Genomic DNA, 16663 nt, shown 5'->3' with positions numbered 1-16663 from the left:
AACTTAACAACAGCTAGTCCGGCCCAACCCTCCCTGAAGTGGTGTAGTCTGGTTTGGCCCAGTCCAGTCATGGATCACTCCAGCCATGAGTTGAACAGTTGGTGATAATGATATGGTAATAATGTGATAAATGGTTGAAATATATGCTCCATAGTGGAATTTTTGGCATATGCGACCCCATATGAAAATGGGAAACGCCAACAGAGGAAGAAGAAGAGTGGAATTTTTGGCATGTATAAATAGGAACCAGTCATGGTATTAAATTGATAACAAAAAGTTATCTTCATAGATCTCAAATGCTTGGTATGAAAACTTTGATGGCATTTATCATCATAAATGGAATAAATAAAAACAACCTAGTGAAGGAACGAAGTTGTAGGAAAACAATCAGACAGCATAGACAGAGTGTAAATAAGATATAAAGAACTTGTATGATAATTTATCATCGTTAACGTAAGGAAGCATAAATACCAGTGAACTGGAAAGTTGCTGACCATGTATTCATTAAATGGGAAGAAATATAGGTCACCAACTAACCCAATTATCTCACTCACGTGATTCACAAATTTTGTGTAAATACAACTTTATTACTAGTTATGGAGTTTAAATAATTAAGCTCCTAAACCACTTCAAGGGCTGCACTATTTAGTGGTCTTTATTTTTTTCATTTCCACTTCAATTTTTTTATTAAAAGTTTTGTCTAAATTTAGTATCTTGGAGGCCTCCAGAGGCCCTTACCCTCTCTATAGAGCCAAGTTGTCTGAAGACATTTAGAGTTTAAAACTTTCATTCTCTAAATTTATACCTTTTCCAACAGTTTTAACTCCTAGCTCACTCCATAGATATCAGTTCACTTTGAGAACATTAACCCTTTCATTGCTAAACCCTTGCAGCGAGCGTTAGGCGTATTTGCTGGTGGCGCTAAATGCTTGCTGCGAGCTCCAGCCGCACTCAAATCTCCCGCGTATGAGAGTGTTCCAACACTAATTCTCACAACACAGGATTGCCAATTGAGTGGATTCTTCACTAAATTTGGTGGAAAATCATATCAGCCCAGCGCGGCAAATCTACGGACGAGCAACTGGTGGATGTTGTTGACCAACATAGTGGCATTTTTGCATAGCTTCACCTATCACATGACTGATATTTTGACCAAATAGTTGTAAATTTTGCAGCTGGCAATACTGCCCTGCCAGCACCCCATCATCAAGAGATCTACACTTATTCTACAGTAGTCGCCTTACGGCTGACCGTCGCCCACATATAAATGTACGTCTTCACAGGCAACACCCCCTGAACGTGCCTGTACGTTCGCAAGAGAGGCTTATATAACCGAATCTTATAGATCTTGGCCTCCTCTTTCCAATGGTGCTTTTGTTTTGTAGCTGTGATGAATAGTTTTTGAGATATAGCGGTTAAAAGAGATCCCCTTCCCCCGCTGGGGTGCCCGAGCGCGCCTGAGGGTATAGTCTCGTTGTGAGTGCTTAGCAATGAAAGGGTTAAACATCCTTCCCTAATACCTATACAGTTTTGGAATCAGTTAATGAGAAGAAAGTAATGATGTGCCAGACATCAAAGGTCATATGGCTGTCCAGTTTTGGAACAATCACCATAACTCATTAATATTTATACAAACTGTGTCATCACTAATCACTCTAGTGCTCTGTAAAGTCTACCCATTGCACCACACAGGCACTACTACAACAATGTTAAATGGATCTTGTTGACTATTAATTTCCTTCATTCCAGTCAAAAGGTAATTTAGTTTTGGCACTACACTGATTCCTTAAGATTCTGCAAGGAAACACCCATTACAGGTTTCTGCTCCCTTCTATTAGCACAGTCTACACTGTATTAGAATACTCTAGCTTGCATCTTTCAATATCTCTCCCAAAGATCTAAAAATTTAACCCCCCACCCATGTCTCTTTCCTTGACAGTTTAGTTTTAACCTCATACAAACACAGCCTCCACCTCAGTGGCTAGCATTTTACCTGTGGGGATGGGTTTGAATCCTAGCTGTGGGCCATAGCTTCCTCACTAACCATGTAATCCTCTTCTCGTTAGTAATTTTATTTCCCAGTAAAAAAGTATCTGTATAGCTTATCTAACCTAACCTAGCCTAAACTAGGCTGAATGCTGAGCAGTTCAGGGTTCTACAATTCAGAAAATGTGGCCTGGGCAGTCAGCAGTCAGCCCATCCAATGGTTAAATCCTCCCTTTCAAGCTGGTAGATATGTATCCTGACCCCCCATGCCATTTCCTTGAGTTATGTAAATCTAGCCTGATACTTTCACAACCTCTACCTCAGTGGTTGGCATTTCAGCTAATCTGTGGGCATAGTTAGAATCCTGGCCTGGGCAGTCAGCCCACCCAGCTGTTAATCCTCCCATTTGGGCTGGTAGATAAGTGGACACCCAAGGAAAGTAAGCTGTGGTAGCCCAAATGTCACTTACCCCGTGTCCCAGGGTAATAGGTTCTGTTCTTTTTTTTGTGCAGGTAGATAACACCCCCCCCCAATTATCTTGGCAGTTTTTAGATTATACATGGCATCCACCCCAGTGGTTAGCATTATACCTTCTCATCTGTAGCCATGGGTTCAAATTCTGCCATGGGAAGTCAGTCTGCAGCCAAGCCAGCTATTCATCCTCCCTTTTGGGCAGATGTATAAATAGATACCTGAGGAAGGTATACTGTTGTAACCTGAATGTCACATCTGCCCTGTGTCCCCGAGTATTGGTTTTAACCCACCATAGGCTTAAGGGATAATATGATATGTGAGCACCAAGACTGTGCACAGCTATAGCATATGCCACCAACCTTTGCTACAACCTTACACAGCTAGGTGTCAAAATACTTATTTTTTTTATATATTTGTAGTTTATTATCATCACACAAACAAAAAATGATTTCTTACACCTACATTTTATAAAATTATATATGTGTTTTTGCAGTTAATTAATTTCCTATGCCTACATTTTTACATACCTTTATTTATTAAATTTTCTTTGGATGAGAATTTAAACACCTGAATGAACACTAGAACAAAGCTGGAAACAACTCTGAAAATGAGTCCATATCAAAATCAATATTTTGCTCATCATCTGAGGCAAAATATTTTGGTGAACTTGACTCATAACCTGACTCTGATTCAAACAAAGACTGTGGACTAGTGCTGATAACTTGGTCTTGAAGGTAGTCTAGAATCTGTTCTTTGCTGATTGGTGACTGTACTCTGGGGCTTTCTTTAGGGCTCTCTGAACTTTTTGTGCTTATTACAGGTGAACTTACTTCTTGAAAGATACTAGAATCCATTCCAAAGTCAAAGAAATCTTTGACAATGTCAGGGGTGGATACATCTTTTGTTGCTTGGGACTCAGCAGCATTTTCAGGTGACGTACACTTAACACTTGAATTAGGCACTTCATCCAAAGCACTGGTCAGTTGAGAGATGAAATCTTCTTCAGCAGGCGTAAGTCTATCATTTGGATCCTGTTTTGTGTGATGACCTCTACTACTATAGTCATGGTCTACGTCCCAGCTGGGTTCCACGACTGTTGTTGTGGTCCCCACCACTTGCCGCAGGTTGGGCGCTTCTTCACTGGTAGTGGGTATTCTGGGTACCTGACTTCGACTGGTGTGTGGTTTTCTAGCTGTGGATGTGGAGTACAGTTCATCACTAGAGCCATGGCAGCTTGTGTTGCCCACTGGGAGCATAGTGTAGAGAGGGCCATGATCCTGAGGACTGCCAGAGTGCCGACTGCCCTCTGCTGGGGTAAGGATACTGCGGATCCATCAGACGGCACAGTGACAGGGACCATGACTCCCTCCACTCTGATACTCTGGGGTTCACTCTTAGTGGCCATGCTCTGTGACTTCTCTGGGGTTTCAGCCTTTCCTGAGCAAGTGCACTGAGCTAGCTTTTCTTGTAGAGCTGCATTTTGTTCCATTAGCTCTTCATTTTTACTTGAAAGAATCGAAGCCAAATTTGTTAGTTCTGATATGTGTTCTGTCAAGTCCGATAACTGCGACTCCAGTTGGTCCATTCGAAGCTTCTTTCTATCACGAGCAGTCTGTGCAGCAACTCTGTTCTTCAGTTTTCTGTGGAAGAAAAGAACAAATGTAAGCAAACAATGCAAAACAACTTCCCCTAAAATAAAGGGCAGACCTCTTTTTAAGTATTTAACACAAGGGTTTATATCTTTAGGTCATGGAGGGGTGATTTCCTAACCTAGGAAAAATAAACAAACAAACATTGTAGTTACGTCTCCAAAAATGGATGAATTATTTAATGACTTTGTATCTTTCCTTCTCAAAAAGTAGTTTATAAAACTCATATGACTGAGGGTGAGGTGGTCATGTGGACTTCAGCTTTGATAAAAGGATGAAGAATCTAAAAATAATGGGATCCACTGTTAAAAAGTATCAACAGCCTGATACTAAAATTTATTTTTTTGTTACTCATTAGTGAAATATGTTCAAGAACAAAGGTGACACTGCCCATTCCTGCCTTATTCCTCTGTCAAAAATAAAACTATATTCCTTCAAAGAAACCTCTGATCACGAATTGCAATAGCATTACACCCTTTTGTCACCCATACCTTATTTCAACCACACAATGTGGCTAATATTGCATGATGGCAAGCAGATAAATTCAGTTTTATTTTTACTTGAAAATCACTTGCAAGATTCATATATTCTGAACTCATTTTATTTACTATCCATGTTCCTAATATGTCTGAAGTGTAAAACCCCCAATCACAATAATAACAATGAGCACATGCCACACGTGGTAATGTTTGCTCATGAGCCCTCATCATGACGATGCTACCCCACATATTTTTGGGAGTAGATCGGGAATGAGTATTGGGTTAGGCTACCATTTGATGAGGCTATGATACTCTTCATGGGCAATAGGTGTATTTAGATTATTATCCAAGTTAGGGTATCTGATTTTATGAGATTTAATATGGAGTGAGTGAGAGTTGGGTGGTGTGCTGAGAAATACCTCCCCACGAGAATAAGTCACACCCATTGCATATGCCTAATGGTTAAACCACTGTAAGAAATAACGGTCAGGTTTGTCTACTTGCACTACCTGTAAAAGCTGGTATTGGCTGAGAGTTATGTTGGAGTTAAAAGACCAATTACTATTGACAAGAATTGAAATATACCGTACAACAAAAGTAGAACAAAAGTAGATGACTGAGAGGAGAGATGGATCAACATGGGCATTTTTTTAAATATTTGCCATATTTGTAATTTATATTTATAGTGCCCCTATACTGCCTTCTATTGACTGAAACTGCTTATCTGACTTAACCCTTTCCATCCGTGACGCAGACATCGTCGTCACAGTATGGAAAGGGTCAAGAGGAAATGGAAGAGGATTAATCCTCTTATAAACCTCTCAATCCTCCTCTAAATTCCTCTTAATCCTCTTCCATTTCCTCTTAAGAGGTTTAGAAGAGGATGAAGAGGAAATGGAAGAGGATTAAGAGGTTTAGAAGAGGAATAACCCTTTCCATATGGTGATGCTGTCAGACGCCAACGTCAGTGTCACTGGAGTGAAGGGGTTAAGTACAGGTTTCAGGGTCAAAACATACCTAGGCAATGGTAGTGAGTGAAATTTTGATAAAGTTGAATTTCTTTCTATGAGCTATTTTTTGACCAAGCCAATTTATATAGCACCAGTACAGTGGTCCCTCGTCTTTCGCGGGGGTTAGGTTCCAGAACCCGCTGCGATTGATGAAAATCCTTGAAGTAGCGACCTTATATTTATTTTATTATTTATATATATTTTAAGGCTTTATAAACCCTCCCCATATTCTTATAAACCTTTCCCACACTCTTATTAATGAAATTCACAAGATAATTTGTTTATATTTGCTAGCAGAAGGGGAGGGGCGGGGCAACACTCCACCAATCATGAGACGTGGCTTCTTTGCGCATGCGCAGTCCTGAATCCTTTTGCATGGGACTCGCCTGCTTGCAGGCACAGCCCCTATGCACAGTGATCAGACGTCGATGTGAAATGGACAAGGCGAGATGCTAAACGCATGCTATACGCGGGAGATGGAGGAGACTGATGTTAAGGTCACTGAGCCAATCAGCGCTCAGGATATAGAACACAGTGCTCTGGTTGGTCGCCTCCCATCCATCAGCCAATAGTGTGCCGTGTACGATCTCACGTGGGCAAACTAGCTCAAGCTGCAATAGCTGCGTTTTCCATATGTGCGTCTTTGTCTACTCATCTGCTGTACGCTACGTATTTTATTTCAATTTAATATTCTTTTAATATGTTCTAATTATTTTTTTTTTAGTTTTATTTTTTTAGGCTAGAAAATGCTTATTTTACCACAAAAATAATTAAAATAAATATATGTATAAAAATACCTATATATCGCAAAATCCTGTGCTATAGTGAAAAATCTGCGATACAAAATTAGATATATACAATTAAAAAATCTGCGACAGTGAGACTGCGATACGGCGAGAGGACGACTGTATTCTGATTCTTTGATTATAAATGGAAATGGTTATTAAGAGGAAAAGAAAGACTTGTCATTTACAATGGGTCCACATTCTGCTGTGTAATGAGTGTAAAACTAGATAAATATTTAGCTTCTTTAGTTTAAATTTGACAGACACACCAGAGATTTTGGGATAATGATTAGTAAACATATTAAGTGAGGAAACAATACTAAAATAAAAATATATATGAGTTCTGAATCAGCGGTTGACAAATTACCACACCTAGTCTGAGGTGTGCATTAACATGCGTGTCCGATTTCGTGGAATAAGTATGATAGTTTACGCCTAGGAAAGTCGTCAGAATCAATATTCTGCAGGCAACAACAACTAGTACTTTTAACTACAGTTGATTTTCAGTAATAAATTACTAAAACTGTTGAAAACAGCAGTTTTGTTAATTTACAAGATTGTTGGTTGTAATTATTAACCCGGTAGTAACAGCGGGCCAAATTTGTGGCTTTACTGTGTAGCAGTGACGGGCCAAATTTGTGCCATGATATTTACCCCCCAAAATAGATGATACATAATCTGATCACAAATGCTTTGATATATATTATAAAATGGTTTGTGTGAGGGGTGATTTTTTCTCGCTTGGAGGGGCCATTAAGAAACATGATACCTGCTGCTACCGGGTTAAACAGCCTTAGCACTGTCTGCCACCGAGAAAATTAACAGCTGTTTATGACAGTACTAATAGTAATTTTTAACTCAAAATCGACTAGAATTGACAGTATTTGTCATTGCTGCCTGCATATTATTGAATCTGAGGGCTTTCCTGTGTATAGGCTACCATACATTACCCACGAAATCGGAGAGGCCGTGGGACAGTGGGCCGTATTACAAGTCGAATCCAAGAAGTTTCGGGTCCCTAGAAAGGTCAGTTTCTAGGGCGTATTACAAGTCCAATCCATGAAGTTTCAGGTCCCTACGGAGTTACTCATCCTGAACTCTGAGGGACCCAAAACTTCTCGGATTCGACTTGTAATACGGCCCAGTAAGTTGCCAGTGCACGATAATGCACACCTCATACTTGGGTGTACTGACCATAGTCTAGAACATTCTATGGCACTCCTTTTGTTGATATACACCGCCTTGTGCTAGTCCAGGTGTCCTGATTTTCATATTTAAAGCCTTAAAGTGCTCTACTTAATGTATCAGATTACACAAACGTGACATGCAATACGTATACTACAATATATATATAAAATGGATGACGCAAGAGGGCTTGTAAAGTAGTGTATAAGATAGTAAAGAACAAATGTAAGATAAATAGTTCCATCTTAATAACGTGATAAGAAATAAAACCAGCTATGAAGGACTTACGGGGAAATCTGATTATAAACAGAGCGACCATATGGCTTATCTACGTTAAAGAAAAATGCCGTTTCCAATCAAAAGTATTCCGCAGCTCACCTTCTCATGATCTTTTCCTCCTGCGAGAGATGGTCGAGCCTCTGCCTCTTTCTTGGAGGTTTGTCTGGGTCTCCCGTCCTGCCGCCATCCTCGGGCTCGTCCTTCACCACCCTCAGGATGTCCCCCGTCGCCAGCAGAGGCACCACTTGAGGGCTGGCTGGCTTCAGGGGCCTCGGAAGGGTGATCACTATGGTCTTGGCCGCCGCCATCCTGGGCACGTCAGGATCTTCTGTAGTCCTGTACAATAATAGTCCCTAACTTCCTTCTTGTAGTCGTGGCGGAGTCCTCCCTCGGCTTGCGTGACGCAGTAATGTCACATTCCTGCCAGTGTGGGCTGGCTGCAGGTGTGGCTCGCCGTGATTGGCTCCGGACAGTTGCCAGGCGTTAACGCAACCTTTTCCTTGCACTGTTTTACTGAGGAATATAACTGTTCTCTCAGAGGCAAATACCCCAAGCCTAAAAGCAACATTATAATAGAAATGACACGAACTAGCATTATTAGTCCGTATGCTTTTTTTCATGAAACTTATTTTTAGTTCAGTACGATTCCGGCAGCTTCTGTGACACCAAAATGACGTCAAACCAGCATGAACGTGGAAGCGGAAAAGTTGCATCATATATTTATAGCGCAAAAAAGTATTAACATAATTTCTATACTGACTGATGTTTGAAACGGAATTAGTAGTCAGAAAGACCTAAACAACAACAACAACAATAATGCTAATAATAAAATAATAATAATACGTGCGGCCAAGCTACTGCATCGATCGGCCTACTTGAGTCTCCTGCGCGTGCTGATGCAACAAGTTTTGGTTTCTTCTCATGCAGTGTTTTTCGGCTTGCCCGGCGAAACCGTGTGCATGTTATCTGTTTCATTTCATCTGTCCACCAACAGAGCGGGAATTTTGATAGATGTGGCACCTGCGCATTTCGAGTTCGTGAATACGTGAAAATCAACTGTGATAAACATTCAAGCTTATTTTTCAATAATATATTTGAATGATTATGTATATAAAAAAAACTCAGTCGTTAATTGCATCGATAATCTAGGAAAAACAATTGGGAGGAGTTTAAAGAGAAAAAAAGTTTAAAAATAGCCATGAATTAACTGTACCAGTGAACCCTACACTAAACTTGCCCCAGCCCTGTCATTAGGCCGCGAATTTTGGAAAATCAACCGCTTTGGTGTGAATCGCCATAACCCCCTTATTTCTGGGGCTACAGAAATGTTTTTGGTATCAATCGACGGCGAAATGAAAGGGCTATATCTTTTCAAAAGCGACCGGGCTCAAAAACCGACTCGAAAGGGTAAAAAATCGAATAAATTCGCAAAAACGACTGAAAAAAACTATTTTTGAGTTCCCAACCTTGAAACCCACTCATTTCTTGAGAATTTCAAAAACCTTATTTAACAATTACTTTAGCCCTACCAATGTGCTTTCCAACATGAGGCATAACATTTCCCTACTCCCAGTAGTTTCGTCGCAAGAGCTCGAAACGTAAACCCTTTTGAGAGCGATTTTGACGAACTCCAGACACTTTGCCGTTTTTGTCTAGTGTGGCATTGCTATTGCCTCTAGAGTCTAGAAGGCTGTAATTTGGCATGTAGCCCCTCTTGGCAATGTAGTTTGACCAGCTCGAAGGATTTTTTGATAGCTCGATTCCAAATTTGTCGTCGAGCCGTCACAAAATAGCATGTTTTTCGGCCCTTTTGCCGCGATTTGGACACGTCCTAGATTTTTGCTTATAACTTTTTTTTTATTTATTTAGTGCTTTCCAGTTTTTTTCTCGGATTATTAATCTGTATTAATAGAGCTTTCATTTGCCACCAAGCACGCCTTCCTAGCTTCAGTAGTTTTTGCTCGAGCTTGACCAGAAGTTGCGACGAAAATTCGCCGACTCCGACTCATTTCACGCACACTTTAATATGTTGACTATCTTGTATTAAAAGTATTTTAAGATATCTATATAAAAAGTTACTATTTTTATATAATCTTTACCTTATAAATCAACCTATTTTAAGCTCCTTATTATACATATTATTACTTATTTTATTTAGTATTTTGTTTTTTCTATATTCGATTTGAGTATTCGAATAAATCCAGTTTAACTTGGCAACGATTTCCTGGCGTAATAATGTTTACAACCAATCAACTTATAAAAAAAGGGGGGCATAAAAAGGGGGGGGGGGTATCATCAGCAAACATTACATAGTTACAAGTTTTACTTTCACTTACGACGTCTATGAATCTGTCTATTAAGAAGTAAGGCCCAATAGAGATCCTTGCTGAACTGTTCTGAGTATGTTCACAAATGATGAATATGCGTTATTACAATATACAGCTTGCAGTCTATCTAAACTGTAGCTAGTAAACAATTTTAATAGCAATCCTCAAGCTACCATGTTTATCAACTTTTCCGACAATATCTTGTGGTTCAAGGAATCATATGCTCTCAAATGGTCGAGAAACACTCTGCTACATGATATTTTTTTCTTACGAGACATCTATACATGCTTGTGAATTGGATGAGGGCAGTCTCGATAGATCCGTTTCGTTATGTTGGATTTTTCCAAACAGTTACTTACTATGGAAGCATTGATATTTGTCTTTAGTTGTTTCCCATCTTTTTGACACCATTTTTGAACAGAAGAACTACTTTTTCAATCTTTTAACTTTGATGGGCAAACTCTTCAAAGAGTCGGTTTTTTTTTAATTTTTTTTATGAAGTAAAGGCGCGTTATGGACATCCTTGGTTTGACAAGCCGTGGCTGTACAATCTTGAGTAACAATCCTGTATTGGTTGCAAGCCGACTTGCCAAACGAAGTTTATGTGTCAGGCCAAATGACATGACAAAAGGAAGATGACAAAGGTTGAGGTATCCTTATATCGTAAACAATTATAGTTTCGAACAAACATATTCATCATAGATTGAATATGGGGTATTGGATCATCAAATGAGTTAGGTTGGAGCCAGAAAACAAGGAAGGAGAGGAATGGATATGGTTGTTGGTCTTTGTAAATACAGTAGTATGAACCAAGGTGGACAAATTTTCTGCTCCTTTATTGTTAGCCGCTTGTAACTTTAATCATTATAGTCTTCTAATTAATGTAGTCTCCCTAAAAAAAAAGTGTCCTGTTTTAGTCCTACCACCTAGTGGCCAACAGGAAACGTTTATCAAGCCAAAGTCCCGGGGACAATCAAAGCACACTTACAGGGTGCATCAAAATCAGAGGTTAATTTTATCAACTAGGGAGGTGCGTCATTACCAGTATACTTTATTTATTTTTTTCAATGCTCGCTGAAACTTGTCTCAAGGAACATTAAATATTAGTTTGACACCTCATGTCATAGATACTGTCCCAGCAGACATCAGAAACTATCTTACATAACTATTGGCCGTATTCGAGAATATTTTTCCCTCAATTCTAGTCCTGGGAAAACAAAATTTTGTTGGAACATGGTCCGGAATATGTATTACTAAAATTTTAAGGTTTGTTTCCACTTCTGATGTTTACATATTATCAACCAGTATTGCACCAACATTTGAAATCAGTAGGTTTTGTTATCAACGGTAGTCTACACACCAATGAAATTACATGACACTCTTAAAATAGTTCAATACGTTTTAATATTCACTATTTCAGTCTCCGAAAAATGTTGGAAATTTCAGTCCACTATACCATAAAATTAGTAATATTACTTACTGTTTGGAGGACGATTAGTACAGGTATAAGATAACTACAGTATGGACATTCTTCTTCTACAGACTCGAAAAAAAGGTTCAAGGCATGAATCCAATAAGTTTTAGTTTTTACCCTGGCAGCTGGAATAATGGCACTAGCATTATTTGTTTTCTAGAAACCCGTGACATCAAAGCTAATTTTGGTTGTTTCTAAACATATCAAAGGTCGGTATTACAAACTGCTCCATTGAGAAATAGGATAATACACCAGAGTATCAAGACAGTCAGTTGACATGTACGGAATATTACTTAAGCTAGCTAACTGGTTATTACATATTTCAGCCACGAAACTTTTATGTGACAAATATTACCTTCAATAGACAGCTATTTCTTTCGATCTCGAAGGTTCCTGCCATCTCGTTTAGATGCCTAACGAGCTGCATAATCAGCGGGATGCGGCAAACTGGTGACAAGGCCGCCCCACGATCCTTGCTCAGGAGAATGTCAAACTTGTTCAGACTCCAGCAAGGTCTTCGCTCCCTCCGCTGAACTGTCGACGGAGGCCAGACCTGGCCTGACGATTGCAGCCTTCCCCAGACTCGGACTCCAACCCTCCTCCAGACGGAACAGCGACACTACCACTCATGCCAAGTCTCGAAACTTCATATCTGTCTCGAATGATTGATTAACTTGGTGTAACGAGAGTAAGTAATTTCCCACTCGCTTCTGGTTTTATTTAGTATTGGCAATCAGTCTTTCTTTTTTTTTTCCTGTGAAGCTGGAGAAAGGTCATCGTTCATAAATATATTCGCGCCTCTTAGGTTGGTGGCGTTTCTCATTACCAATTCACGGTCACCATAGCAGGTGAAACGAGCGACAACCAGACGAAGTTTCTGGTCGACACGTCGGCCAACACGATGAGCGCTTTCAAGTTTCAGGTTCGTTTGCTGCAGCTTGCCGGCCAGCAGGTGTTTCATAATCTGCGCTCTGTTGCTATGTCTCACCTCCAGGTTTTTCTTCCATACCAGTGATGGAAATATTGTTGCGACGGGTGTAGTCCTCTTAAGAGTCTAAGTAACTGCCGCTTTCATCCAGATCTTATGTGATGTCACGATTCTTTATTTTCTTTCACATGATTTCGTTTTTTAGCTACATCATCCTGGGTGAATTCCAGACTCTTCTGAAGATCCATTACCGTTGATTCAAGCACATTTACTTTGTCATCGAACTGCTTAAAGAATATATCCAAAGAAGATCTGTATGCCTAATCTTGGGTTGCGATGGTCCATTGTTCAGACTGTGGCAGACAGGCTAACTTAAAACCCACGAGTTTTCGGCGTGACGTCACCAGTTTCTGGACACTTCCTTATTTAATTCACTGCTCTTTTGGCTTCATTAACACAATTAGCACATACAGGTTAGAAACGATGTGCAAATATGAGATCATAATCAGTTTACATATTTTGTTGCTCACTGACTAAGGTGTGGAGTGTGTGCATCCTTCACAAAACTGAAACATCACTAACTACTTTGTTGAGCAATACAAGAACAAACTGGACATGTTACTAGTATGCTTGCCTGGCTCCGCAGAGGCGGTCATGGGCTATAGAGGCGGTCAGAGCTCCGTACAAAGGTATCCATGGCCCTGAAAAGGCATTCATGGCCCCGGAGAGGCATCCATGGAACTAAAGAGGCATCCATGGCCCCGGAGAGGCATCCGTGGCCCCATACAGACAGCCATATGAATGACTTACCAGTATTAGAAGATAGACTAGTGTTCAGCTGCCGGTGCTTTGCTGCTCGCTTCAAAGCAGTCTGAGCTAATTAGCTTTAGACGTTTAATCCCCCCGTGACTAAAGTCTTGGGTTTTGGTAAGACTTTTTGCCACTCACAACATGGCTGTGAAGTTGTCAACATTCAAAATTCTTTCTTGGCTTGTGTCAGACTAGCAAAGCGTCCTGCAGTTGCTGTCAAGTAATTATTATGTTCATATTCTTACATATGACGTCAGCGAATCATTTTTGTGCCTTCTAATGTATAATTAACAATGTAACATATTACTTAGTAAAAAAATTACGAAAAACATGCACCAGCTAAGCATCTATAGTTATAATGACTGACACATGAGGAGGTACGCATTCATAGGTAAGGGACGGCTGTGACCCCGTACACTGGCGGTCATGGCGTACAAAGGCGGTCATGGGCCTTTAATGACTGAAAGTCAAAATGCTGCATGTCAAAATACATGCATACATAGAATAAACAAATACCATTTCCTGCTAAACTATCTCTTGATACGGACTAAGTAAAGCTCGTGGCCCTTCCTGGCAGCAAACACGGATGCAGGAGGGCCAGCCTCACCTGTTGTTAGTGGGCGTCAGTGGGCTCGGGAATGTATGTTAAAGTTGACAGAGGTGTGAAAGAGCGCCCACAGTGACTCACAACATAGACGGGTGTGCTCACTGCTGTAGAGACCAAAGGCTAGTCACATATATTGAGTAAATAAAAAAAATCTACATATCAAAAAGAAAAAGAAACCAAGCGTGAATAACATTTTTTTCATCACTTAAGTTCGTCCTGCTCACTTGGCACCCAAGTTTCAGTAATCAATGAGGCAAACCCTATAACAATGATCAGTGCTAAAGGAATCTCAGGACAAACGACAGCGAGAGGGATAACGGTATTATATGATGGAGTCTGTCACTGACGTTATAAAAAATGTGTTTATTGCAGTTCGGGATTACGATATATTATAAACATTTGAAGAACAAAAATGCAGATTCGTGTTCTTGCTGTTCTACCATGGTTCAAGAAACCCCGTTTCACCCTGTCCACGGCGCTACGAGTGCGTGTCAAGTAGGTGTGGGGCCGGAAGACTTCCTCCTCGCAACAACCGCTACCATCTTACAAACCGCAAGAGAACGGCCGACTCCTCGCCCCTCATTTGCGGACAGAGACCCAGCGGTCACCCAGTAACGCAGCGAGCCAGGCAGTTAGTCAGCAGCATGGAGGTGGAGGTATATAGAATACCACCATGGTCACCAGCAGGTCACCAGCGGGGTTGCAACTTTGGAAGTTTTGTATGTAATCGCGGAACAAATAAAATTTTGCAGCAAGCGAAAAGTCTTAGCGGGATTTTGGCTGTATGGCTGCTTACTGACGTTTTGTTATGAAAACCCTTGAATTTATATAAAGAAAACTACATTCCTTTCATGTCAGAAGTAGCCTACATAGACATGTGCACGTTCCACACTAAGTATTCATGCAATAAACACACACACACACACACACACACACACACACACACACACACACACTCTTCTTCCACATTTACTTTGGGCAACTAAATTATAATAACAACAAATAACACTTTTAAGAATGTATAAAACTCAATAAAATACAACAAGCATTTCTGCGTATGGCAATAAACATGATAAAAATGCTTTTTCAAAAACAATATCTATGTCAGTGCAAGAGTACATACATACATTCATACTCCTCCTCGCAATTCAGTTGGAACAGCAACATGAATGCGTACTGCGATTTGTTTTACATTATGAAGGAATGCAAATATTTCTACAGATAATTTATCATAAATAACTCAGTAACAAACACATCAACAGTGTGAATATGGCACTAAGGTGAGGTGTCCAAAGGCAGTGCAAACCTTAAGATCAGTATCTAATGGAGTGACTTGGGACAAAAAATATATACATTGGGCAGGCTTGGGCGAGTTTTGGAGAGGGAATGGGGGAACTGGCTGTTTCCGAGTCCTCACCTTTCAGATGGCAACTCTGCCGGGTCTGCGCCAGGGCCCGCGGTCTCCCGTCTGCGGCTCTCTGCGGTCTGCGCCCGCCGCTGCCAGTGCTCTTTTGATCGTCGCAAAGAGTGGGTCGTAGCGCAACGTTTCACAAGACTCCTGAATGGCTTGAGCTTGCAGCGACTCGCTGCACATGATCCCTGACTCGAAAATCTAAGTTTGTGTTACTAAAGCATAGAGTCTAGGGGTGGCTTGGTGCCCTGGCCAGATGGAGTGATCATGTTCAAGTGGTGATCACTGGAAAAGTAAATAATAAGCCTGTGACTTGGAAGTAAACAGTGATGGCCGGTGGGGAGTCCCTGCGGGCGGTGCTGCTGAAGAGCGGCGCCAGCAACATGGAAGGGCGGAGTGGGGGCCGGCGGAGTGCCAGCAGCCGAGGCACTAACAGTCATGTAGGGATAAGAGGGGGAGGGCATGGAGGGCTGACCTGGCGTTCCCTAAGGTCAATGTCTGGCACTGCGGACACAACTGACCCCCAAGGGCACTTCTTCCCCGCCAAGCTGGCTCTGTCACTGGGACTCATCAAACTCTTTCTGGCCCTCTTGATGGTGGTCCTCGGCGCCCTGGCGTTGGCCCTTAACGCTGCTATGGCCACGCTCGGGGTGGGACTCTGGGCAGGCGCGGTGGCAGGACTAGCCGGGTTTTTGGGTGTGTGTGCGTCGCGGCGCCCGTACGTGCAGGTTTACGTGGTGAGCTTCATGTGCGTGGCCATCCTCTGCATAGTGTCGTCCGGGCTGGTGATCATCCTATCGGCGACGGCGTGGGCGAGGGATGACCAGTTCCCGCGTGCGGTTTATGTGGACAAGGTGAGTGTGTACATGTGCAAGTGTGTGTGTGTGTGTGTGTGTGTGTGTGTGTGTGTGTGTGTTGGAATGAATTTCATGTTCGCCAGGGTTCTAAGTAGAGATATGCCCATACCACGATGTTGGACGATACCAATACCGATACTCTCTTTTCAGCCGATACTAACAAGTGGTTGATATTTTGCCGATACCAATACCGATACCGATATTTTTTTTCACATATCTGTAAGATTAGAAAGGTACAGAATTACTAATATTTTAAAATTAGAAATAAGGGAATTTGGGAATAACTATAATTGGATGGTCTTGAAAGTTGATTGTAAAAAAAGTCTTGGATCACATAATAAATAAGCCAGAAAAGTATCGGAGTATCGGTCATATTTTCACCTTGTCGATACCGTTACTACA

The 16663-nt window shown here is 41.1% G+C and overlaps 2 protein-coding genes across 2 annotated transcripts in view; one reads left to right on the top strand and one right to left on the bottom strand.

Moving 5' to 3' along the window:
• Window positions 1-2855: 2855 nt before the first annotated feature.
• Window positions 2856-8312, bottom strand: LOC127007261 (X-box-binding protein 1-like). The gene is made up of 2 exons (XM_050878003.1): window positions 7947-8312; window positions 2856-4100 (listed from the first exon to the last, which is right to left on the bottom strand). The coding sequence occupies exons 1-2, from the start codon at window positions 8153-8155 to the stop codon at window positions 3530-3532; spliced, it is 780 nt and encodes a 259-aa protein (XP_050733960.1). The 5' UTR covers window positions 8156-8312; the 3' UTR covers window positions 2856-3529.
• Window positions 8313-15427: 7115 nt separating this feature from the next.
• The window catches only part of LOC127007224 (uncharacterized), a 38954-nt gene continuing 37718 nt past the window's right edge, over window positions 15428-16663 (top strand). The window contains exon 1 of the mRNA XM_050877933.1: window positions 15428-16258. Coding sequence (XP_050733890.1) covers window positions 15734-16258 — 525 coding nt within the window. The 5' untranslated portion in view covers window positions 15428-15733. The remainder of the gene's footprint in view (window positions 16259-16663) is intronic.

Source organism: Eriocheir sinensis, chromosome 3 (genome assembly GCF_024679095.1).
Source record: "Eriocheir sinensis breed Jianghai 21 chromosome 3, ASM2467909v1, whole genome shotgun sequence".
NCBI lineage: Eukaryota > Metazoa > Arthropoda > Malacostraca > Decapoda > Varunidae > Eriocheir > Eriocheir sinensis.
This window is presented reverse-complemented; position numbering and strand designations above follow the sequence as displayed.